Genomic DNA, 23442 nt, shown 5'->3' with positions numbered 1-23442 from the left:
GGGAACTGGCATCTAAGGCCAAGGGGCGCGTCGTGCAGAAGCCGTGTGCTAGGAGCAAGCGGATGTGTTGAGGGACAGGAAGGAGGCAAGTACGGCCAAAGGTCACGGTCAAGGACGAAGCGAGTAGGCAAGGTCACCAGGGCCATCAGGGAGCGGCCACAGTGAGGAATTTGGGATTCTTCTGTTTCCAGCAAGTGCCCTGGTGTGGTGTCCCTAGAGTCACTTGAAACTCCCAGGGACTTCACACCTTGAAAGGAACCTGTTGAGAAAGATGCCGGTCTCTGGCAAATGCCCAGCACCGCCTGCATTTCAGGGCAGGGCCTGAAGCATCGTCTCTTCAGAATGCCCTTGGCCTCAGGGTGCTCGTGGAGGCTTGGAGGACTGCCTGGGGAAATGGGGAGGGGGCGAAGGGGGCAGGAGCGCCCACTCCCCACCTGCCGGGGTTGCAGCCCTTTGGTCTCTCCTGCTTGCCCGCAGGCACCCCTGCCCTCCTGAGGTCAGCCGAGCGGTTAATGCGGAAGGTTAAGAAACTGCGCCTGGACAAGGAGAACACCGGAAGTTGGAGAAGGTGAGGCTGGCTTTGGAGGCCCTGATCAGTGGAGATGTGGCCCAGCTTCCGGAATTCCCCAACAGTCTGAGATCTGGAAGGCCCCTTCTTTCCCTCTCCCCTGGATTCCCCGGCAGGTCCCCAAGGCTGTTCTGGTTATTTCGAGCGAGGAGGCAGCATGGCCTAGTGTGGGATCTCCCCCTCAGCACTGTGGACATTGGGGCTGGAATGTTCTCTGGGGTGGGGCCGTCCCGGGCACTTCAGGGTGCTAAGCAGCATCGCTGGCCTCCACCCACTTCATGCCAGGAACTCCCCTCAGTTGAGACAACCACAGATGTCTCCAGACATCGCCAAGTTTTGCTGGGGGCAGACTCACTCCTGAGCGAGAACCACTGATCTCACTGTAAGGATGTGGGTTTGGGGCTCCAAGAGACGGGTTCCACTCCCCTTCCTCGCTGGGTGACGTTGGACAGGCCATTCAACCTGACGGAGCCCATATTTATTTATTTATTTATTTATTTATTTACTTGAGACGGAGTCTTGTTCTGTCACCCAGGCTGGAGTGCAGTGGCGCGATCTTGGCGCACTGCAACCTCCACCTCCCGGGTTCAAGCGATTCTCCTGCCTCAGCCTCCCAAGTAGCTGGAACTACAGGCATGTGCCACTACACCTGGCTAATTTCTGTATTTTTTCTTTTTTTTTTTTTTTTTTTGAGACGGAGTCTCGCTCTGTCGCCCAGGCTCGTGTGCAGTGGCCGGATCTCAGCTCACTGCAAGCTCCGCCTCCTGGGTTTACGCCATTCTCCTGCCTCAGCCTCCCGGGTAGCTGGGATTACAGGCGCCTGTCACCTCGCCCGGCAAGTTTTTTGTATTTTTTAGTAGAGACGGGGTTTCACCGTGTTAGCCAGGATGGCCTCGATCTCCTGACCTCGTGATCCGCCCGTCTCGGCCTCCCAAAGTGCTGGGATTACAGGCTTGAGCCACCGCGCCCGGCCTAATTTCTGTATTTTTAATAGAGATGGGGTTTCACCACGTTAGCCAGGATGGTCTTGATCACCTGACCTCGTCATCCACCCGCCTCGGCCTCCCAAGGTGCTGGGATTTCAGGCGTGAGCCACCGCGCCTGGCCTCGATTTTCTAATACTCTTAGGCTTGTTTGCTTTAATGGAGCATGCTCAGTCAGGAAGGGAATTGAAGAATGGACCAGGGAAGACAGGGACGGTGTGAAGGGCTATGATTGGCCCAGCCGTGGGCTCTAAAACCCGGCGGTTCTAGTGTCTGGTGGGCACATGCCTTAGGGGTCAGTTACTGAAGGGGATCTGTGTTCCTTCCCTTATCTGCACACACTAATGTCCCACCTGGGCACAGGCTGCTGGGTGACTCTAAAGGTTGCTCATCAAAGCTAAAGGCCCAGGCGGTGCTGGGGGCAGTTTGGTAGAACAGAGGATGACATGCTGTTTCCCCAGCAGCCCCCACTTGCAGGAGCACTTGCCTGGCCCAGGCCAGCTGCCTAAAGTCCACCTTGAGGCATTTCCCCATCTAGTGCATGGGTAGGACCCTGTCCTCACCACCCCCATACGCCCCTTGCCCCACGCCAGCCAGGGGCTCCCGCCTTTCTGTCTGCCTTATCACCTTGTGGTCGGCCCGAACTCAGAACCGCAGTCGGCACTGAATCTACGGTTCCTTCTGGGCGTCCGAATACTTCCCCCATCTCTGACTACTCCCGCGCCCCTGCTCGCCACCAAAGCACCATCTCAGACACAGAGATCACAGAGCTTTGGAGCTGGGCATGGTGGCTTGCACCCCTCTCATCCCAGCTATTGGCTACACTGAGGTGGCAGGATCGCTGGAGCCCAGGAGTTTGAGACCAGCCTGAGCAACATAGCAAGACCCCGTCTCTTAAAAAAAAAAAATGAAAAATTTAAAAAGGAGATCACAGATCTGCCACCCAGCCTTGACAGAGACCGTGCCAGAAGGTCTAGAGCAGCTGATTGGCTGAAGGAAGGAGTAGGTAGACTTGAGTTAGTGGCCTGGAATCCGCTTTCATCTCTGCAGCTGTGTAAACTCTTGACTCCCTGAACCGCAGCACAGGGTGGTGCTAGGTGGAGAAAGCCAGTCACAGGCTCGCCCGCGCTCGCTCCCTCGCTCTTTCGCCAGCCTCTCTGCAGTCCGGGCTGTGCCTCCGGGTAGAAGAGAGGTGAGCAGAGGGCCAGGCTCCAGCACCAAGCCTCAGCCTGTCTGGAAGCTCAAGCTAAAGAGTCTAGCCACATCCAGAAGATTCCTGGAAGCTTCTCACGATGTCTCATTTCGTTTCTCATCTCCGGGATCGAATTTTTGCTTCTTGGGCTATCTGTGGTGATCAGAGGCAAGATCATCTTTATTGTTCTTTGCAGTGGAAATAAGGCACGCGGTTCTGTAGGCGCTTCCAGACAGGCTATCCGCGCACGGGTGGCCCCTTTGGGAACTCTGAAGGTCATATATTTTCTTTGCTGCCGTGAGCCAGGCTTGAACTGGGGCAGCACAGCTTAGAGGGGTGCTTAGGCCGCTCAGAGGAGCTCCCCGGACTCAGTTTTCTGGGCTTGTTGCCAGCAGTGCTCCGGACGGTGTGGGTTCTTGAGTGCTCAGGCGGTCCTGGTCCCAGCCCCTGCCTAACACCGCTCGTGGCTCCCCGCTGCCTTAGAGGGGAACTGCAGCTCTGCAGTGGGCAAGGACATCCTGGCGACCTGAGAGCCCTGTAAGTGCTGATATCCTTTGGTTCGTGTCTTTAGTTCCGTCTCAGCAGGAGCTGAACTAACAAACTGTGCTCCTCCAGGCTGGAGGGCAGGACACGCTGGCTCAGCCTGGATGGAGTAGGAGGAAACGAGGGAAGCGTTTTCCCCTGTCATTTCTTTGGGGTCAAGTTGGAGAAGAGCCTCCAGAAATCAGCCCACAGCCGTGATACCCAGAAGCCCCCTTCCCAAGGGGCCCCCTGCCCCTTGAGCCTTTCATATGTCCCGTGCTGAGGTGGCTTCTACTCTCCTTGGCTTCCAGGACCTTCCCTCAGGACATGGGTGTCTCGCAGAGCACTGCACGGGAAGCTCTCTGGGTTCCCACAGGACACGGGTGTCTCGCAGCGTGGCACGGGAAGCTCTCGGGGCTGCACTGTGGCTTTTCCTGCTGCAATTGCTGGGCTTGTCACACAGCATCTCAGTGGGAGGCTGGGGGCTGGGCTGCCTCCTTCGAACCCCCTTTGCTCATTCACTCGGCTCTGATTGGGAGCAAGCTCCAATGCCCTCCCAGCCTCAGTTTCCCCACCTGTAGAATGGGCTGTCACAAGCCCAAGTGAGGTGACAATTGCAGGTCCTGATCTTCCAAAGGCGCTCGTTGACGTCCTTGCCGCTCTTTCTCCCCCTCCCTCTCAGAGCGGCCTGGGGCTCTTTCTCTTGCATTGGTCAGCCTGTGGGGGCTCCCCTTGGCAAGAGGCAGAGTCTTTCCGGAACTGGCACGCCGCAGAGTCAAGGCGGCCCACTCGTCTCTGCCCTTTACTTCTCTCACACCCGGTCCCCGCTGTCCACTCCCTCGGGTTTTCCCACTTCCTCTGAGCGAGCAGCGACTTCCCCAAGCCAGGCTGTTGGTCCCAGAGGACAGGGCTTCTGGCGAGGTCGGCAGTCACTCGGAGCCCACAGAGGGAAGTGAGACCGGCCCCGGTGCCACCCCTTCCAGACCACTGGCTCTTGCAGAACTGGGTCACTGCGGCCATGTTTAGACTTCTGTAAAACAAATATTTGCCTGGCCAGTCCAGTCAGGTGAGGGCGGGAGTGGGGTGGCGGGAGCTGTGACACTGCAGCGGCTGCTCGTGGTGGCTGCTTTGCAGATCCAGAGTGTCCTGAGTGGGAGGAACGAGTGGGATGTTCTTTGGGGAAGTGTGTGCCATTCACCCTCTCACCTGCACCTCCCCCATCCCGAGGCTCTGGAAATTCCAGTGAAGGCCAAACGTCTTCCTGGCTGGACAGCAAGCCAACAGCACAGGTGACCAGGATGGCTTTTCATTCCTTCACGCCCGGGCCTCTTCCGAGACCCAGCGTGTCTCCCCGCGGGCCCGGTGAGAGATAGTCATTCCACGGTGCTCCGCAGGATGCCTGCCATGTGCCAGCCACCAGCTAAGGTTCTGGGAGCACAGCTGTGAATGGGACAGATGTGGGGGAGACAGGGGTCCCACAAATAACCGCTGTGATGACGGTGGAGGGAGGGGGACAGCCAGGTGGCGTGTGAAAGGTGAGCAGAAGGACCAGCTTCCGCCTGGATGGTTGTGTGAGGTTTCTGAGGGCCTGCCAAGTACTTAAGCTGAGGTCTGATTAGAAGTTGGTCAAGCAGGCCGGGCGCAGTGGCTCACGCCTGTAATCCCAACACTTTGGGAAGCTGAGGGAGGTGGATCACTTGAGGTCAGGAGTTCGAGAGCAGCCTGACCAACATAGTGAAACCCCGTCTCTACTAAAAATACAAAAAAATCAGCTGGGCGTGGTGGCAGGCGCCTGTAATCTCAGCTACTTGGGAGGCTGAGGCAGGAGAATCACTTGAACCTGAGAGGCAGAGGCTGCAGTGATCCGAGATCATGCACTCCAGCCTGGGCAACAGAGTAAGACTCTGTCTCAAAAAAAAAACAAAGCATATATATATATATATATATGTGAAGTTAAGTAAAGTGAGGAAAAATGCACTCCGAGCAGGAGGGCCAGCATGTGCAGGGGCCCTGTGGTGGAAAGGAACTCGGCCTGTTTGAGGAGCTGAGTGAAGGCTGGTTTGGCTGGGGCACGGGAATAAGGAGGATGAGATTCAAGGCCGTGGCAGGGGTCAGCGAGAGCCTTGAGGTGTGGCGAGGACTGCTTGTGACCCCGGGGACTGTGGAAAACCAGGAAGGGTTTTAAGCGATGGGGTCTTGGCAGTGGATGTGGAATATGCTGGTGGGAGGTGGTTTCAGTCATTCAACCAAAGCCCAGCATGGCGGCTCACCCCTGTCATCCCAGCCACTTGGGAGGCTGACGCAGGAGGATTGCTTGTGGCCAGGAGTTTGAGACCAGCCTGGGGAACATAGTTGAGACCCCCATCTCCAAAAAGAAGAAAGTTTTTAAAAATCATTCATTGGAGAGGTGATGGTGGCTTGAATCTCAGCAGCTTTGGTGACATGGAGAGAGGTGGAGGTGGACCAACCCAAGAAGGGTTTAGGGAGTGGGAAGCGGCAGGGGTGGGCTCATCCGGAAGAGCCTGAGTGCCTCGCAAGGGGCAGTGTTGGAGCAGCTCGTAGGTAAAGCAGTTCTCCTTTCTCATGGTCTTTGCTTCCTCCGCACAGCTTCTCGCTGAATTCCGAGGGGGCTGAGAGGATGGCCACCACCGGGACCCCAACAGCCGACCGAGGTGACGCAGCCACCACGGATGACCCGGCCGCCCGCTTCCAGGTGCAGAAGCACTCTTGGGACGGGCTCCGGAGCATCATCCACGGCAGCCGCAAGTACTCGGGCCTCATTGTTAACAAGGCGCCCCACGACTTCCAGTTTGTGCAGAAGACGGATGAGTCTGGGCCCCACTCCCACCGCCTCTACTACCTGGGTAAGCCGGGCCCTGCAGGCCGCCTGGGCGGGGACAGCATCTGGGACCGCAGTGCCCTGGTCCTCTCTGTTCCCAGAGGTCCGCAGGAGTCAGAAGATGTGCTCGGATGGGTGGGCCCTGGGCATGCTGTTCTTCAAGGCTCAGCCACAGACGGCTCTGACTACAGGGAAGGGCTGCCCAGGGTGGGTGGGGAGGTCCCCGGAGGGTCAGCCGTGGAGGGAGCCATGCACAGGGCAGCCCCGCTCCTCCGTGTGGCCAGGATGCCGTGGCTTAAGCTGGCCCTGTGGCTCCGAGCCCGGAGATTGTTTCCAGTGCTAGTCAGCTGGGTCCACCCCCTGAGTCACTTCCCAGCCACCTGGTCCGGGCTGGGTGGGGCTCGTGACAAACAGGACTGGACTGAACCATTCCTAGAGGGAGTTGGGAGTAACTCCAGTGGGAGCTTACCACGGAGGCGCATCAGGAAGGATCCTGAGGCTCCAGGAAAGCCTCCTGGATGGCGGAAGCTGGTCTGCCGCCGGTGACAGCACAGGGGCACCTTGCCACACGCTTGCAGCCCCTGCTGCAGGCCCTGGATCAACACTTCCTCCTCTGGGCGTGTGCCTGCATGCAGCTCCTTCTGCAGCGTCTGCAGTGCCTCATGGGACTGGGCTCCTCTGCACCACAAATGCCTTCAGGGCGCGGGTTAGGCTGCATGTTCTCCAGCAGCCTCTGCAGCCATGGCGGGCCTGGCTCCCATGAGTTAGGCAACGGATATCCGGATGGTACCCACTGCACCCAGAGGCCTTAAAAGCTGGGAGGAAGGACACCTTGGAGAGATCAGCCAGGCCTTGTCTTTGAAAGCAGCGTGACACATGGCTGGGCACCACAGGCAGCGTCTCTCCCGCTTGGCACCACGGACACTGGAGCCAGATCATTCTCTGGGGTGGGGCCGTCCGGCCACTGCAGGGTCCTGAGCAGTGTTCCTGACCTCCACCCACTCCATGCCAGGAGCAGCCACGTCCTCAGACATCGCTAAGTGTTCCTTGGGGGTGGGGTGGCGCTGGGATCCTTGTCCAGGCTGCTGCGCTCATCCACGGGACTCAGGGTGGGGCCCTCGCCTCTGAGCCCAGGCTCGAATGTGCTGCGGCTCCAGCCAGCACTGGAACCAGTGAACGGCTGTCATCCTCTGCCTGTGGCTGACCACGTGCTAACGACAGTGACCAAGGTGGACACCAGGTGGCTGTCCTCTTTCCCCCGTCAGCGCAGTCCCTCTCCACAGACAGGCCGGTGTGGGCATCAGATGGCGGTTTGGCAAACAAAGAATTTAAAAGGAAGAATCATCCAGAATGGGTCGGCAGGCGACAGCGTTCTTCAGAAGTCAGGTTTTCCTGGTCCCCATTCGTTTCCTGACAACTTTGGCCGATCTCAAGCTACAGCGGGAGAGTCACCGCAACAGAGATCATATGGCCCACGTGGCCAAAAACATTTACTGTCTTTTATTTTTTATTTTTTTTAGAGATGAGGTCTCACTCCATTGCCTAGGCTGGAGTGCAGTGGTGTAATCACAGCTCACTGCAGCCTGGCACTCCCTGGCTCAGATGATCCTCCCAACCTCAGCCCTCCAGGTAGCTGGGACTAAAGGCACGTGCCACCATGCCCAGACAGTTTTTTGTAGAGATGAAGTTTTGCCATGTTGCCCAGGCTGGTCCCAAACCCCTAGGCTCAAGCAATCCTTTTGCCTCAGCCTCCCAAAACGCTAGGGTTTCAGGCATGAGCCTCTGTACCCAGGCTGTCTGGGCCTTTAAGAATGCTGGCCAACTCCAGTCTGGGAGAAATTGGACTGAAATGGCTTGAGTCTCAATAACCTGAGAGAGGTTGGCTGTTACGACGGCAAGTGTCCAGACCAAGGCTGCCATGGGCCGTTGCCCCTTTTTTATCCCGTGGCATCCCCGGCCACTTGCTCCCGTTGGGGTTGCTGTCCTGATCAGGGTGTTTGGAGGAGTTTTCTGTGGCTGCCATTGTGAAAGTGATTCTCTCACAGTCTAGAGGGCAGAAATTCAAGATCAATGTACCAGTCCTGGCCTCTTCCAGCTTCTGGTTGCAGCCGGCATCTCTTGGCTTGTGGCCACAACATTGGAACCTCTTGCCTTGATGGTCACACAGCCTCCTTCTCCTACTCCTCTTCTGTCTGAAATTCCCCTCTGCCTTTTTTTTTTTTTTTTTTTTTTTTTTGAGATGGAGTCTCGCTCTGTCACCCAGGCTGGAGTGCAATGGTGCGATCTCAGCTCACTGCAATTTCCACCTCTCCTGGGTTCAAGTGATTCTCCTGCCTCAGCCTTCCGAGTAGCTGGGATTACAGGTGTCTGCCACCATACCTAGCTAACTTTTGTATTTTTAGTAGAAGTGGGGTTTCTCCATGTGGCCAGGCTGGTCTCAAACTCCCGACCTCAGGTGATCCGCCTACCTCAGCCTCCCAAAGTGCTGAGATTACAGGAGTGAGCCACCGTGCCTGGCCTGCCTCCCTCTGATAAGGACTCATGATGCCATCTGGCTCACTTGGGTAATCCAGGATCATCTCCTCAGCTCAAGAGCCTTCACTTAATCCCAGCTGCACAGGCTTGTCTCTCTGTGTAACGTAGCCTCCACACCCAAGCCCCAGGGTGCGGACACCTCTCTGTCAGGGCCGTCATTTAAATCTCCGCCGAGCTGCTAAAAGGTACAGAAACTCTCCAAGCTCGTCTGAGCCATGAAGTACCCCTGGAGTAAAGGTGGAGGGGCATCCCATGGAATCCAAGAGCAGAAAGCTTGTTGGACCTCAGGAAGCAGCACCTGAGAACGGGAGCCTTCCAGAAGCCAGGCATCCTCCCGTGTGTGCGTCTCCGTGGGTCCACCCAACCTGGCTGCCCGCCTGTCTTCTACAACCCTCCACGGCCCCTGGGATTCCACGCCTCAGGTTCTAGCCACCAGCAGAAACGGAGGAACTTTCTCCAAATTTCCGGGACAAAGAATCATATTGACTCCGCATAGATGAGGTCGTCGGGTCGCCTGTGGCTTGTGTGTGTCTGGGGCTCGGATGGGCAGGTCCTCACAATACCCTGGAGGTACTGAGGGCCCACCCCAGTGGGCATGAACTTGGCAGAAACCCCAGAATGTACCTAGAGCAACTCAGAAACCAGACTGCCCCTTTCTGGGTGACAGTCACCCTTCACCTACTCCAGTCTGTCACTTAACACTGTCAGGGGCAGCACTGAGCTCACGTCACATCCAGGTTCTCGGGGCAGGCCTCCCCACAGCCTCTGAGTAATAATAACACTTCTTAGCACTAGCCCAGCATCCAGACTCCAAGGCCAGGCCTGGCCTGCTGCTCAAAGCATGGGACCTGTCCCCTCTGCTCCCTCTGGGGACCCGTGTCCTCAGCAGGCACCAGGTTTGCTGTGGGGCGTGTGGAGCTAATCACTGGGCCCCTCCGGAAGGCCTCTTTCAGATCCACATGATGAAGCCCCCAGCGTCAGGCTAGCAGGAGCAGCGGGGGAACATGCAGTTCCTGCTGCTGGGAAGATGGGCTGGGGCTGGCTCAGGTTCCAGGCCTCAGACTGCAGCACTGGGAAACGCTCCCAACCCCGCTCCTGCCCCATGCGGACCGGCCTCTCCCCACTGCAAACGGTGACTTCTGTGGCTGGAGGAGGCCACAGGGTTCCAGACAGCTCTGGAACTCCCTCAGAAGGGAAAGCAAGAATTCCTGTCTCCCGGCGTCCCAGGCCGAGACCCAGGGGAGAGCCCAGCCCTGTGTGGATCACAATCCCCCACCAGGCCAGCCACATGAGGCCACAGCGTGCAGTGACGGGAAACGGTGTTTGCGCAGGCCTGGATCACCGGGGCGTGGGTGGGTGACAGGTTGGCAGCAGGCGTGTTTGCAGGGGCAGAGCTGGTGAGGGAGGTCCGAGGAGGGATGGGGCATCAGAAATCCACAGCTCTTGGCAGTCACCTCCAGCCCTTGCCTCAAAAGGCCGGTTGTCACCATCATGGTGCGGCCAGCAGCAGCTCACCCGAGGAATGTGCTGGCAGGGGCCATTTGGTGATCATTGATTAATCAGCCTGGAGGGAGGTGGCCCTGGTGTCCTTGGCAAGTCTGTGGGTTTGACTTCCTGTTTGGAAAGCTCTCGCTCTCCTGCAGAGTCCCTGTGGACCAGTTGCCCAGGCCCTCCCATCCCTCCCACCCCTCCTGTTGGCCCAGGGTGCTTTTTAAAAATTTAGATGTAATTCACATGGTTTCATTTTTGAAGGTGTGAAACTCAGTGGCTTTTAGTTGTGCATTCACAGAGTTGTGCAGCCATCACCATTGTCTACTTCCAGAACATTCTCTCACCCCAAAAAGCAACCCCGTCCCCATCAGCCATCATTCCCCAGCCCTGGGCAACCATGAACCCACTTCCTGTCTCTGTGGATTGGCCTATTCTGGACATTTCACACGAATGAAATCACACATCACTCAACTCTCATCCCCACGGGCGGCCGGACGGTCGGGGTCCCGGCAGTGTCAAGGGCTCTGAGAGATTGAGTCGTGTTTCCTGCACTTGGGTTCTTTTGCTCACCCCTGACTCTCCGCACGATTTTTCTCCTTCCCACACACATCTCACTGAACTTTGCATTTTTCATAAATACACTTTAAAAGGAACCCTGTTAATCTAATCTTTTTCTTTAAGTGTATCCTTCCGTCACTACTGTACTTCACAAGCACGCTTCATCACATGTGGGAAACCTGTGTTCCTTGCCACAACTAGAAGTTGCTGTTTCTTTCTTTAAAAAAAAAAAAAAAAAACCCATCCTGTCTAACATGGTGAAACCCCGTCTCTACTAAAAAATACAAAAAATCAGCTGGGCATGGTGGCAGGCGCTTGTAGTCCCAGCTACTCGGGAGGCTGAGGCAGGAGAAGGGCGTGAACCCGGGAGGCGAAGCTTGCAGTGAGCCGGGATCGTGTCACTGCACTCCAGCGAGACTCCATCTCAAAAAAACAAATAAAAATAAAAATTGGCCGGGCACGGTGGCTCACGCCTGTAATCCCAGCACTTTGGGAGGCCGAGGCAGGTAGATCACGAGGTCAGGATTTCAAGACCAGTCTGGCTAACAGTGAAACCCTGTCTCTACTAAAAATACGAAAAATTAGCCAGGTATGGTGGTATGTGCCTGTGATCCCAGGTACTGGGAGGCTGAGGCAGGAGAATCGCATGAACCCAGAAGGTGGAGATTGCAGTGAGCCGAGATCGTGCCATTGCACTCCAGCCTGGGCAACAGTGCAAGACTCTGTCCCAAAAAAACAAACTTTTAGGTTCAAGGGTACATGTGCAGGTTTGTTACACAGGTAAACTTGTGTCACAGTGGTTTATTGTACAGATTATTTTATCACCCAGGTACTAAGCCTAGTACCCAATAGTTCTTTTGTCTGCTTCTCCCCCTCCACCCTCCACCCTCCAGTAGGCCCCAGTATGTGTTCTGCTCCATATGTCCGTGTGTTCTCATCATTTAACTCCCACTTTTAAAGTGAGAACGTGTGGTATTTGGTTTTCTGTTCCTGCATTAGTTTTCTAAGGATAATGGTCTCCTGCTCCATCTATGTCCCTGCAAAGGACATGAGCTCATTCTTTTTTATGGCTGCATAATACTCCCTGGTATATAGGTACTACATTTTCTTTCTTTTTTTTGAGATGGAGTCTCGCTCTGTCGCCCAGGCTGGAGTGCAGTGGCGTGATCTCGGCTCACTACAAGCTCCGCCTCCCGGGTTCACACCATTCTCCTGCCTCAGCCTCCGGAGTAGCTGGGACTACAGGCACCCGCCACCACGCCCGGCTAATTTTTTTGTATTTTTAGTAGAGACGGGGTTTCACCGTGTTAGCCAGGATGGTCTCAATCTCCTGACTTCGTGATCCGCCCGCCTTGGCCTCCCAAAGTGCTGGGATTACAGGCGTGAGCCACCACGCCCGGCCATATGTACACGTTTTCTTTATCCAGTCTACCGTTGATGGATTTAGGCTGATTCCATGTCTTTGCTGTTGTGAATAGTGAGAAGGTTCTATTTCATCCCACTGAACCCGCAGCTACAGTTACCCCAAAGGCAGCGGCAGAGGAGTTCCCACAAGGAAGTGCCCTGAGCCGTCCCCAGATGGGGCTGGTTGGGATTCCAAAGAAAGGAACCCTAAATACCAGGGGGATGAGTCCAAAGCATTTCCTAGGGGCGTTCGGTGCAGAGTAGGCTTCGGTGTCCTTGCAGTGGGCATCAGAGAAAAGCACATTCTATAGCCAGGTGTGTCCTCGGCAAGGGGCTCAGGGTATAGAGTTTATGTGAGGGTTTAAGGATTTTGGCTCAGGGCCAGGGCTGGCTTTTGGTATTTATCGGTGCCTGGGAATGTTCTAGGCTCTGGTTCAAGCCTGCAGGGAAAAACCTGCAACTGGCTGGGCCACAGAGGTCAGGGCACTCTGTGATTTTTCAGTCAGGACACAGAAAGAAAGCAGGGGGAAACTGGAGGACCCTGCAGCTGCCTATAACGAGAAATAAAAATGGCACAGATATTATTTATTAAGCACTAATCCTGGAGGCGGTGAGCTTGTGGCTTTCCTGTTCTCTTAGCAAGCGAGGGCCGGGTGTGGTGGCTCATGCGTGTAATCCCAGCACTTTGGGAAGCCGAGGTGGGTGGATCACCTGAGGTCAGGAGTGTAGACCAGCCTGGCCAACATGGTGAAACCCCATCTCTACTAAAAATACAAAAAATAGGCTGGGCGCGGTGGCTCAAGCCTGTAATCCCAGCACTTTGGGAGGCCGAGGCGGGCGGATCACGAGGTCAGGAGATCGAGACCATCCTGGCTAACACAGTGAAACCCCGTCTCTTAAAAAAAAAAAAAAAATACAAAAAATTAGCTGGGCGTGGCAGTGGGCGCCTGTAGTCCCGGCTACTCGGGAGGCTGAGGCAGGAGAATGGTGTGAACCCAAGAGGCAGAGGTTGCAGTGAGCCCAGATCGCGCCGCTGCACTCCAGCCTGAGTGACAGAGCAAGACTCGAAAAAAAAAAACAAAAAAACAAAAAGCCAGCATGGTGGCGGATGCCTGTAATCCCAGCTACTCAGGAAGCTGAGGCAGGAGAATCGCTTGAACCTGGGAGGTGGAGGCTGCAGTGAGCCAAGATCGTGCCACTGCACTCCAGCCTGGGTGACAGAGCAAGAATCTGTCTCAAAAAAAAAAAAAACAAAGACAAGTATGAGGAGGTCCTGAAAAGAGGACAGGATAGCACCAATCCAAGGCTTCCTCCTGGAGAAACTCAGGGTTGAAAATAGAGCAAGGAGGGGCCAGGGCTCCGAGCTGTCTGTGACTCGTCGTTAGCCATGTCATGTTTGTGGGCCACCGGACAGCTTTATGCTTGGAGGAGCCCTGTCCTGGTTTCTCAGTGGCGTTGCATGGAGAGGGGAAACCGAAGCTTCCCAGGGATTACCATCCTGCTTCTGCCATTCCCTTTTCTAATGACAATGGTCCCGTCATCCAGCAAATCTAAGACGTGAGCATTTGGAAAATACAGTTATTTTATTTGCCACTAAGAACCTGATCGCGCGTTCCCCAGTAAGACCTATCCCAAGCGCAGAGACACGCGTACGTGGAAAGCCACGTCCTACTGATGAAATACGCTGATTTCACAGAGGGTCACACGCATTGTGCCAAGAGCTTTACGTTGCTTAACTCATGTAATCCACCTAAAACCCTCACTTGGCAGCTCTCACTACCGTCATTTTCTACAGAAGCTTTGATTAAATCAGTGGTTTGAGGTTGGGGGTGATTCTGCGCTTGCAAGGGACACTGGGAGATGCCTGGGGATATGTGTGGTTGTCACAACTGTGGGGTGCCCCTGGCATGAAGTGGGTGGAAGATGGTGATGCTGCTTAGAGCCCCGCAGTGCCCAGGACGGCCCCACCCCAAAGGATGGTCCAGGCCCAAATGTGATTAGGGGTGAGATTGGGAAATACTGGACCAGGTGCATGCTTCCCCATTCCCTTTTTTTATGACAGTCTTGCTCTGTCACCCAGGCTGGACTGTAGTGCCGCAATCTCGGCTCACTGCAACTTCTGCCTCCCGGGTTCAAGCGATTCTCCTGCCTCAGCCTCCTGAGTAGCTGGGACTACAGGCATGCGCCACCATGCCCAGCTAATTTTTGTGTTTTTAGTAGAGACAAGGTTTCACCATGTTGGCCAGGCTGGTCTCGAACTCCTGACCTCAAGTCATCTGCCTGACTTGGCCTCCCAAAGTGCTGGGATCACAGACGTGAGCCGTGTCGCTTGGCCCTTATTTCTTTTTGATGGTTTTGCTCTCCCTCTGATCCTACATTAATTTAATTCTTGTCCTCTGTAAAAGCCTTGATAAAGAAGGGCCTTGGAGAGCTGAACCCAACCTGTTGAGAGTTGGATGTTTGTTCCTGACTGCCCTTGTTGTTCTCTTGTGTACGATTTCTTTTTCTTTTTTTCTTCTGTCTGTTTTATTTTATTTTATTTTATTCTTTTTTTTGAAACGGGGTCTTGCTGTGTTGCCCAGGCTGGTCTCAAACTCCTGGGCTCAGGCAGTCCTCTCGCCTCGGCCTCCCAAAGTGCTGAGATTACAGACGAGAGCTGCTGTGCCCAGCCTCTTGTGTGCTGTTTCTTCAGTAATTTGGGCCATGAGATTCATCAGAAGTATCTCAGGTGGAAGACCCTACTGCCTACATATGCAAACCCGGGATCCATAGCTTTCCTGGGAGGGCTTTCCCGCCAGTGGCCTGGTAGAATGTTCTAGAAGCAGAGGGAACCAGCTAGGCCCAGCCGCAGGGAGTCAGCATCGTGGCTGAGGGCATCTCCCCATCCTGAGCCAGGGTACCCGTTCTGGGTGTTTCCTTTCTCCCCTTAGGGATGCCATATGGCAGCCGAGAGAACTCCCTCCTCTACTCTGAGATTCCCAAGAAGGTCCGGAAAGAGGCTCTGCTGCTCCTGTCCTGGAAGCAGATGCTGGATCATTTCCAGGTGAGCTGTGCTGTTGGGCGTGGGCCCTGCCGTGGGCGAGGAGGTGGGCAAAGGCCAGCCCCACAGGCCATACACACCTTCGGTCACCTCTCTTCCCCACCGGCTGTGGGTTTCCGCAAACCCTCCGTCCTGTGGACTGTGGCGGGTGAGCCTTCCCTCCTCCGCACGACCACCTGTACTCAAGCAACAGAGAAACTCTTACCAAAAGCATCTCTTTCTTTTAACCGCATCACCAAAGACTGGGAATTAACCTGGCTTGAGGCCCTTTTGGAGAGACTGGTTAATTATTAATCTCACCCAGTGTTGGCTCTCTGGGGATGGTTGAGGGAGGAAAAATGCCTTTTGCATTGGCATGTTTTTGTGTTTGATGATTGGGAGGGCGAGGCAAGAGGATTGCTTAAGCCCAAGAATTTGAGACCAGACTGGGGAACACAGCAAGACCCTGTCTCTACAAAAAATAAAATTAGCCAGGCCTTATGGCACTCGCCTTGTAGTTCCAGCTAATTGGTAGGCTGAGATGGGAGGATCGCTTGAACCCGGGAGTGCAAGGGTACAGTGAGTCATGATCTCACCATTGCACTCCAGCCTGGGAGATAGCGAATCCCCCGGCTCTAAAATAGTAACAATGTAACAATAAAATAATATAACATTATAACATAGTAACAACATAAACATAACAATGTAACAATAATGACATCTAACCCTGTCTCTGAGATCCTGGCACTCCCACTTTCTCCACCACTGGTTCACTGGCCCTCACTTTGGCCTGTCTCTGCGTCCCCAAGCCAATGTCCTCATATTTACACTACTTTCCACAGAGTGTAGGGGGTAATTTTGCTTTAGATTCTGCTTTTTTGTTTGTTTGTTTGTTTGTTTTTTGAGACAAAGTCTCGCTCTGTCACTCAGGCTGTAGTGCAGGGGTGCAATCTCGGCTCACTGCAGCCTCTGCCTCCCAGGTTCAAGCGATTCTTCTGCCTCAGCCTCCTGAGTAGCTGGGACTACAGGCACGTGCCACCCACACCCGGCTAATTTTTGTATTTTTAGTAAATGTGGGGTTTCACTATATTGGCCAGGCTGGTCTCAAACTCGTGACCTCTGGATCCGCCCACCTTGGCTTCCCAAAGTGCTGGGATTACAAAATTGAAAGCTCTTGATGGGAAGGGATTGTGAACAGGGTAGGAGGGTGGGGAGTCCGTAAGATTGGCACTAGGGACCCAGAGAGAGCACTCTGGTGGTGTGAGGCAGGGGACAGCCCATCCCAGGGGCCCCATCTGCCGTGGAGAGGGTCTGTGGGGAGGGAGCTCAGGAAGTGAGGAGGCTTCTGGCCCCAGAGTCTCCCCCGCCACCTCCTAGGACACTCAGCCAGTCCTGCAGGGCCAGGTTTGCTGGCAATCTTTGGCCACCCACTGGGTCAGGGGCTCCGGCATCCCATTCTGCCCAGTGCAGGAAGTTCTCTCTGGTGAGGCCCAAAGTCAGATTCCTTGGGAATGCCCCAGCCCAAGGATCTCTGCCCTGGCCAGTGGGGGATCCTCTTTGCCCGCTGACGCTGCCCCCGTCGCCCTGTGTTTCCAGGCCACGCCCCACCACGGGGTCTACTCTCGGGAGGAGGAGCTGCTGAGGGAGCGGAAGCGCCTGGGGGTCTTCGGCATCACCTCCTACGACTTCCACAGCGAGAGCGGCCTCTTCCTCTTCCAGGCCAGCAACAGCCTCTTCCACTGCCGCGATGGCGGCAAGAACGGCTTCATGGTGAGCCCCGGCCCTGGCCGCGTGCAGGGGCGGCGTGGCGGGTCCCTCCCCCTGAGCCGGGTGTCTCTGTCCTCAGGTGTCCCCTATGAAACCGCTGGAAATCAAGACCCAGTGCTCAGGGCCCCGGATGGACCCCAAAATCTGCCCTGCCGACCCTGCCTTCTTCTCCTTCATCAACAACAGCGACCTATGGGTGGCCAACATCGAGACAGGCGAGGAGCGGCGGCTGACCTTCTGCCACCAAGGTGGGGCCAGCCCCTCCTGTGCACGGCCACCACAGCCACCTGGCCAGCTTCCAGAAGGCCCTGTTGCTCCCACAGCCAGGGTCTTCCTGCATGCACCCCTCACAAGCCACGCTCCCGTGCAGACCTTCTGTGGCCTGCCACGTCTCCCAGGAGGTCTGTAGTTTTCTTTTCTTTTCTTTTCTTTTTTTTTTTTTTGAGACGGAGTCTCGCTCTGTCGCCCAGGCTGGAGTGCAGTGGCCAGATCTCAGCTCACTGCAAGCTCCGCCTCCTGGGTTCACGCCATTCTCCTGCCTCAGCCTCCCGAGTAGCTGGGACCACAGGCGCCGCCACCTCGCCCGGCTAATTTTTTGTGTTTTTAGTAGAGATGGGGTTTCGCCGTGTTAGCCAGGATAGTCTCGATCTCCTGACCTTGTGATCCGCCCGTCTCGGCCTCCCAAAGTGCTGGGATTACAGGCTTGAGCCACCGCGCCCGGCCTCTTTTCTTTTCTTTTTTTTTTTTGAGCGAGTCTCAGGCGGAGCGCTCTTGCCCAGGCAGAGTGCGGTGGTGTGATCTCGGCTCGCTGCAACCTCTGCCTCTTGGGTTCAAGCGATTCTCCTGCCTCAGCCTCCCAAGTAGCTGGGATTACAGGTGCCCGCCACCACGCCTGGCTAATATTTTTTTTTTTTTTTTTTAATTGTGACAAGGTTTTCTCATGTTGGCCAGGCTGCTCTTGAGCAAGAAAAGAAAACAGTCGGCTCGAGCTCTCCCTCCCTCTCCATACGTCTCCCTCCCTCCCTCCTTCTCCTTCCTTCTCTCTCCCTCTCTCTCATGCTCTCCTGGAGCCCCTGGCCATCCCCAATGTTAGCAGGCTGCTCACCCCTTGTTGATGCTCTCCGCCCCTCTCCCTAGGTTTATCCAATGTCCTGGACGACCCCAAGTCTGCGGGCGTGGCCACCTTCGTCATACAGGAAGAGTTTGACCGCTTCACTGGGTACTGGTGGTGCCCCACAGCCTCCTGGGAAGGTAGGTACCTTCCATTTTTCAACATGCTCCCGGGCGTGCTTTTCCTCCTGGAGTCACAGTCTGTGTCCTTCCTGCCCCTTACTCCTTTTACCTCAAACCACCTCCGTGGTCTGTCAATACCAACACCTAGAGAGTTCCTTAACGACTGTAGACATCGCTGTTGCTCTAAAAGGGGACACAGTTCAGCCCGTTACACCCCACGTGGCCACTTCCCATGCCAGTTCATGCTGGGAATAGCCTTGCTCTGCTTCCCACTGCACAGAGGAGGAAACCGAAGCCCAGAGAGTTGGGACTGGCATACGGTCTAGCGAATGGCAGAGCCGGGGTTCTGGTTTCAGAGCCCACGGTGCCCAGCGTCAGGCCCTGGTGCTGCAGAAGAGGGTGGGCTGATGGCAGGGACTCCGCCGCCGGCATCCTCAGTTTGCCCACCCCTACCAAGGTTCAGAGGGCCTCAAGACGCTGCGAATCCTATACGAGGAAGTCGATGAGTCCGAGGTGGAGGTCATTCATGTCCCTTCTCCTGCACTAGAAGAAAGGAAGACGGATTCGTATCGGTACCCCAGGACAGGTGAGTGCTCGGTACATGTGAGGGGCCAGGCCGCCAGGCCGGGGATCTGAGGCCCCTGGGGCATGACTGGTGAGGTGCACTGTCCCCCAGGCCCTCTGAGCTGCACAAGTGTGCTCTGGGCATCTATGGCCGTGTAGGGGGAAGGCTTCTGCCCTGCAGGGGACGCCCCTTTCTCCTGGCTTACCATGGCCTCCTGATCACATTGCTCAGAGGTCAGCAAGTCGTCTCTGGAAGGGGCAGGGGGACAGGTGTCTCAGGCTTCTAGGGCCAGGCGAAGGCAGGCTAGGCTCTCTTGCAACTGTCCCACCCTGCTGCTGGAGCACAAAAGCAGCACGTGCAGGAATGGGCGTGGCCGCGTGCCAAGAAAACTTGACTGAAGTTTGGATTGCAAATAACTCACCTTGAGATACATATGATTTTCATATTAGCCAAAATGTCCCTCTTGTTTTATTTGTTCATCTTCTTAACCATCTCAGAACGAAAGAAGGATTTTTCGGCATACAAAAACAGAAGGCAGGCTAGATTTGACCCTCACACTGTACTGGTGTTTGTTTGTTTGTATGTTTGTTTTTGTTTTTGTTTTTGTTTTTGTTTTTGTTTGAGACGGAGTCTCGCTCTGTCGCCCAAGCTGGAGTGCAGTGGCGCGATCTCAGCTCACTGCAAGCTCCGCCTCCCAGGTTCACGCCATTTTCCTGCCTCAGCCTCCCAAGCAGCTGGGACTACAGGCGCCCGCCACCTCACCTGGCTAGTTTTTTTTTTGTATTTTTTAGTAGAGACGGGGTTTCACCGGGTTAGCCAGGATGGTCTCGATCTCCTGACCTCGTGATCCGCCCGCCTCGGCCTCCCAAAGTGCTGGGATTACAGGCTTGAGCCACCGCGCCCAGCATGTTTGTTTGTTTTTGAGACAAGGTTTCACCTTGTGGCTCAGGCAGGAGTACAGTGGTACCATCACAGCTCACTGCAGCCTCAAATTCCTGGGCTCAAGTGATCCTCCCACCTCTGCCTCCCAGGTAGCTGGTACTACAGGTGTGCGCCACCATGCCCAGCCAATATTTAAATTTTTTGTAGAGACAGAGTCTTGCTGTGTTGCCCAGGCTGGTTTCGAACTCCTGGCCTCAAGTGGTCCTCTTGCCTCGGTGTCCCAAAGTGCTGAGATTGCAGACGTGAGCCACCATGCCCGGCCACTCCCAATTCTTAAACCTCTTTCCAATTATTTAAAAATATCTCTGGAGCCAAACAGAACACACATGCAGCCCAGATTCCACATTCAGGCCTTGGGTTTGCAACCCCCGTGGGACCATATAAGATCATCGTTCTTGCCCGTACCCCGCAAGTGCCTGCTCTGTGCCGTGCTAGATGGAAGCTTCATGTGGGGTCTTTCCAACTCCCACTGCAAATGAGCTAAGTCAATCTCTTCCCCCTTGTTTGACAGATGAGAAAACTGAGGCTCAGAGATGTCACCTGCCCTGGGGGCCAGAGCCACGAGGGCTGGAGTTGAGTTTCTTGTAGGTCTAGCCAAAAAAATTAAGCATTCTCTGCTCTGCTAGGGCCTGCGCCCTCTTTTGGAGCCTGAACTAAATCCCACTCTTCAGAAGCCTCTTGGGTCCCTTATTCTGTTGCCATTGGCCTCCCAAGGGCGCAGGTCTGGCTGTCACACGGCTCCCTCGTTTTGCATGGGACACACCCCACTCGTCACATTGTCAGTGGTTTCACTGTGATGCTTGGGCCTCGCCGTCTGCTCTGGAGCTCTCCCAAGGCAGGGATGGCATCTTCCTGGTGTCTGCGGCTCCCACAAGCCCCAGCTCTCAGCACAGGGTGTGGCCTGGGTTCTTAAATGAGAAAGCCGAATGTCACCTCACTGTCGGGAATGCGATCCAGGCCCAAAATCTTAGAAGGTCCCTGCCTGAGGGGCGTCACGCCTGTACCAGCGGGACGGTGTGCCTGCAGACAGACCGCCTCCCCCGCACCAATTGTACACCTCTCTGTGGACGTCACTCTGCAGCCCAGGCCCCCCACGCCGGCTCTCGGCACGCACAGATGACACCTGCTTGGCGTTCACCTCACTTCGGTTTTTGCAGGCAGCAAGAATCCCAAGATCGCCTTGAAACTGGCCGAGTTTCAGACTGACAGCCAGGGCAAGGTAAGGGGGCCTGGTGCATCCTAGAGAATCTTCCAGATGACGCAGGGAAGGGCCGGGTAGGCAGCTGGGTGGATGGGCAGGTCACTCACTTCCCTTGCGGGGACACGCCCAAGGCCCCAGCCCTGCTGCCTGGCCCACCTAGCCATGGGCCTTCCCTGCGTGTCTCTGGGCCAGGGCCGGGAATGCGGCGTGGCAAGCTGGCCTCCCTGCGGTAAGGAATGAGTGCTGGGCAGGGGTCCTGCGAGGACAGGCATGGCAGGTTCTCCCAGGCTCCCCCGGAGGGGGTGATGTGTGGATCTAGAGCTGCCCTCTCTCCAAGTTTCTAGAACAGAGAACTCCGCAGGGCAAATGGCTGGGGGACCCCAGCTTCAGATGGGGTGTTTCCTCCAGCATTTTGGGCAGATCCTCAGGGATCAGTTCACTGGACCCGTCAGCTACTGTGGGGAGGAGAGTGATCTGCGTCCCCATCCCCGCACCTCGTCAGATCCAGCACACAGGGTCCTCATCTCCTGGGGGTCATCTCAAAGGACCCCACACCCTGTAGGCGCCATCAGGCAGCAAAAGGTATCATCACCCCGCAGCGAGACGGTCACCAGCAGATCATACCAGTGACCACATCTCCCTCGGCGCCCGTCTCCCGAGCCACCCGCTCCAGCCCAGCATATCCCTCCCTTCTCTCACATCCCTGCCCTCCCTGGGGACCCCCAATAGCCCCACACCGATCCATTCTCTCGGAAGTTGCAAATCCCCTAAGACCCAGAAAGGTGTCAGGAAGTTAAGTAACATCACATTGGAGAACTCACAGACGGAGCCCTGGACCAAAGAGGCTGGGGCAGAGGAGACGAGATGACGATGGGGACACAGGCGTCCAGGGAATCCTTCCTTTCCCCTACGCCAGAGGATGGGAGGCTGGGACAAACCAAGGAGGCCCTTGTGCACTTTTGCAAAAATGATACAATGTTTTGGGGAAGCATGTAAGATAAAACGTACCTGTTTTCATAATTTGGAGGGTTGTGGGTGCTTTTTGACCTGGTTAGGCCCTCTCCAAACCTCTTTTGCATTCTTGACAGAGCATTCTGGTGGATTTGAGGCGGTCAGTCTGAGTGGCCTTGCCAGTGATCCACATGAAACCTCCCTCCAGGCTGGGCTTTTGCTTTGCTTGTTTGTTCTTGTTTTTTGAGACAGGGTCTCACTGTCATCTAGGCTGGAGTACACTGGTGCAATTATGACCCACTGCAGCCTCAACCTCCCAGGCTCAAGGCAATCCTCTCGCCTCAGGCTCTGAGTAGCTGGGACTACAGGCATGCACCACCACACCTAACTAATTGTGGGTTTTGTAGAGATGGGGTCTTGCCATGTTCCCCAGGCTGGTCTCGAACTCCTGACCTCAAGTGATCCACCTGCCTCGGCCTCCCAAACCGCTGGGATTACAGGCGTGAGCCACTGCAGCCAGCCCCGCCAGACTGTTTTAGTGGCTCCTTGCACTCTCAGACGTGCAGAGTCTTTAGGTGGACTTGGGTGACGCCAATCAAACAAGGCGGCTTGGAGATGTGGGACTGGTGACCCACTCAAGTGGTAGAGCTGGAGGCCCTGCTGCCGTTTCTCCCTTCGATCCCCCAGAGACGCCGTGCCAGCCCCGTTTAGGCACAAGGAAGCCCTAGGTCCCCTTTCTCTAGATCCCCTGGAGATCCCATGTCAGCCCCATTTAGGTTCGAGGAAGCCCCAGGTCTCCTGTCTCTCAATACCCTGGACACGCTATGCCAGCCCCGTTTAACATGGGGAAGCCCTGGGTCTGGGGACTGTGCTTGCCCAGAGCCACCTGGCTCTAAGGGATAGCCCAGACCAGAACCTTGGGGTCCAGGCACCCACTGGGGTGCCGCCATTGGCTCACCCAGCCCACCTGCCCCGGTTGGGTGTAGTCGTTTGTTCGGGCCATGACAAAGGACCACAGACTGGGAACTCAGTTGAAATTGACAATGTCCAACACCAAGGTGCTGGCAGGGGGCTCCTTCTCCATGGCTTCTTGGTGGCCGTTGCTTCCCGATTCTCTTCTCCAAACGGCCTCCCTCTGTGTGTCTATGTCCACGTGTCCCCCCGTAAGGACAGCAGTCATGCTGGATCAGGCCTCACCCTCGTCCGCACAACCTTGTCTTAACTCAGTACATTTCCAGTGGCCCCATTTCCAAAGAAGGTCGCGTTCTGGGGTTCTGGAGGCTGAGACTCCAGCATCTGAATCTAGGGGGAACATGACGGGACCCTGCACAGTGGCCTTCTCCTCCGAGCAGCGCCGGGCAGGCCAGGGCATGACCCACACCTGTTTCCCTTCAGATCGTCTCGACCCAGGAGAAGGAGCTGGTGCAGCCGTTCAGCTCGCTGTTCCCGAAGGTGGAGTACATCGCCAGGGCCGGGTGGACCCGGGATGGCAAATAGTGAGTGTCTCCGGCTGGAACCTGAGGAATTCACCTGCGGGGCCCCGGACCCTGAGCAGCCACCGAATCCGCCTCCTGGCCTTTCGTGCCATTCCTTCCATCTGCTCACATGTCTTCCCGCAGTGCCACCGCCAGGACAGGCCTCAGCCCAGTGTCCAAAGGGCCTTCCTGACCTC

At 55.8% G+C, this 23442-nt stretch overlaps 1 protein-coding gene across 10 annotated transcripts in view; it reads left to right on the top strand.

Annotated features, from left to right (window-relative positions):
• DPP9 (dipeptidyl peptidase 9) overlaps positions 1-23442 on the top strand; it is a 50684-nt gene that overhangs the window by 3374 nt on the left and 23868 nt on the right. For 7 of the 10 annotated variants that reach the window (XR_012428259.1, XR_010583247.2, XR_012428262.1 and 4 more), the window contains 9 exons: positions 478-568; positions 5873-6129; positions 15023-15135; positions 16708-16881; positions 16958-17126; positions 18016-18129; positions 18569-18697; positions 20776-20837; positions 23166-23266. Coding sequence is in view for 3 of the 10 variants with exons in the window: in XM_045380597.3 (XP_045236532.2) it covers positions 513-568; positions 5873-6129; positions 15023-15135; positions 16708-16881; positions 16958-17126; positions 18016-18129; positions 18569-18697; positions 20776-20837; positions 23166-23266 (1175 nt within the window). In the remaining 7 variants the exon portion in view is untranslated. The remainder of the gene's footprint in view (positions 1-477; positions 569-5872; positions 6130-15022; positions 15136-16707; positions 16882-16957; positions 17127-18015; positions 18130-18568; positions 18698-20775; positions 20838-23165; positions 23267-23442) is intronic. The other 3 variants (XR_012428261.1, XR_012428260.1, XM_045380600.3) reach the window with 1 other exon arrangement.

Source organism: Macaca fascicularis, chromosome 19 (genome assembly GCF_037993035.2).
Source record: "Macaca fascicularis isolate 582-1 chromosome 19, T2T-MFA8v1.1".
Lineage (NCBI taxonomy): Eukaryota > Metazoa > Chordata > Mammalia > Primates > Cercopithecidae > Macaca > Macaca fascicularis.
Note: the sequence above shows the minus strand (reverse complement) of the source record. Positions and strands in the feature narration are given on the sequence as shown.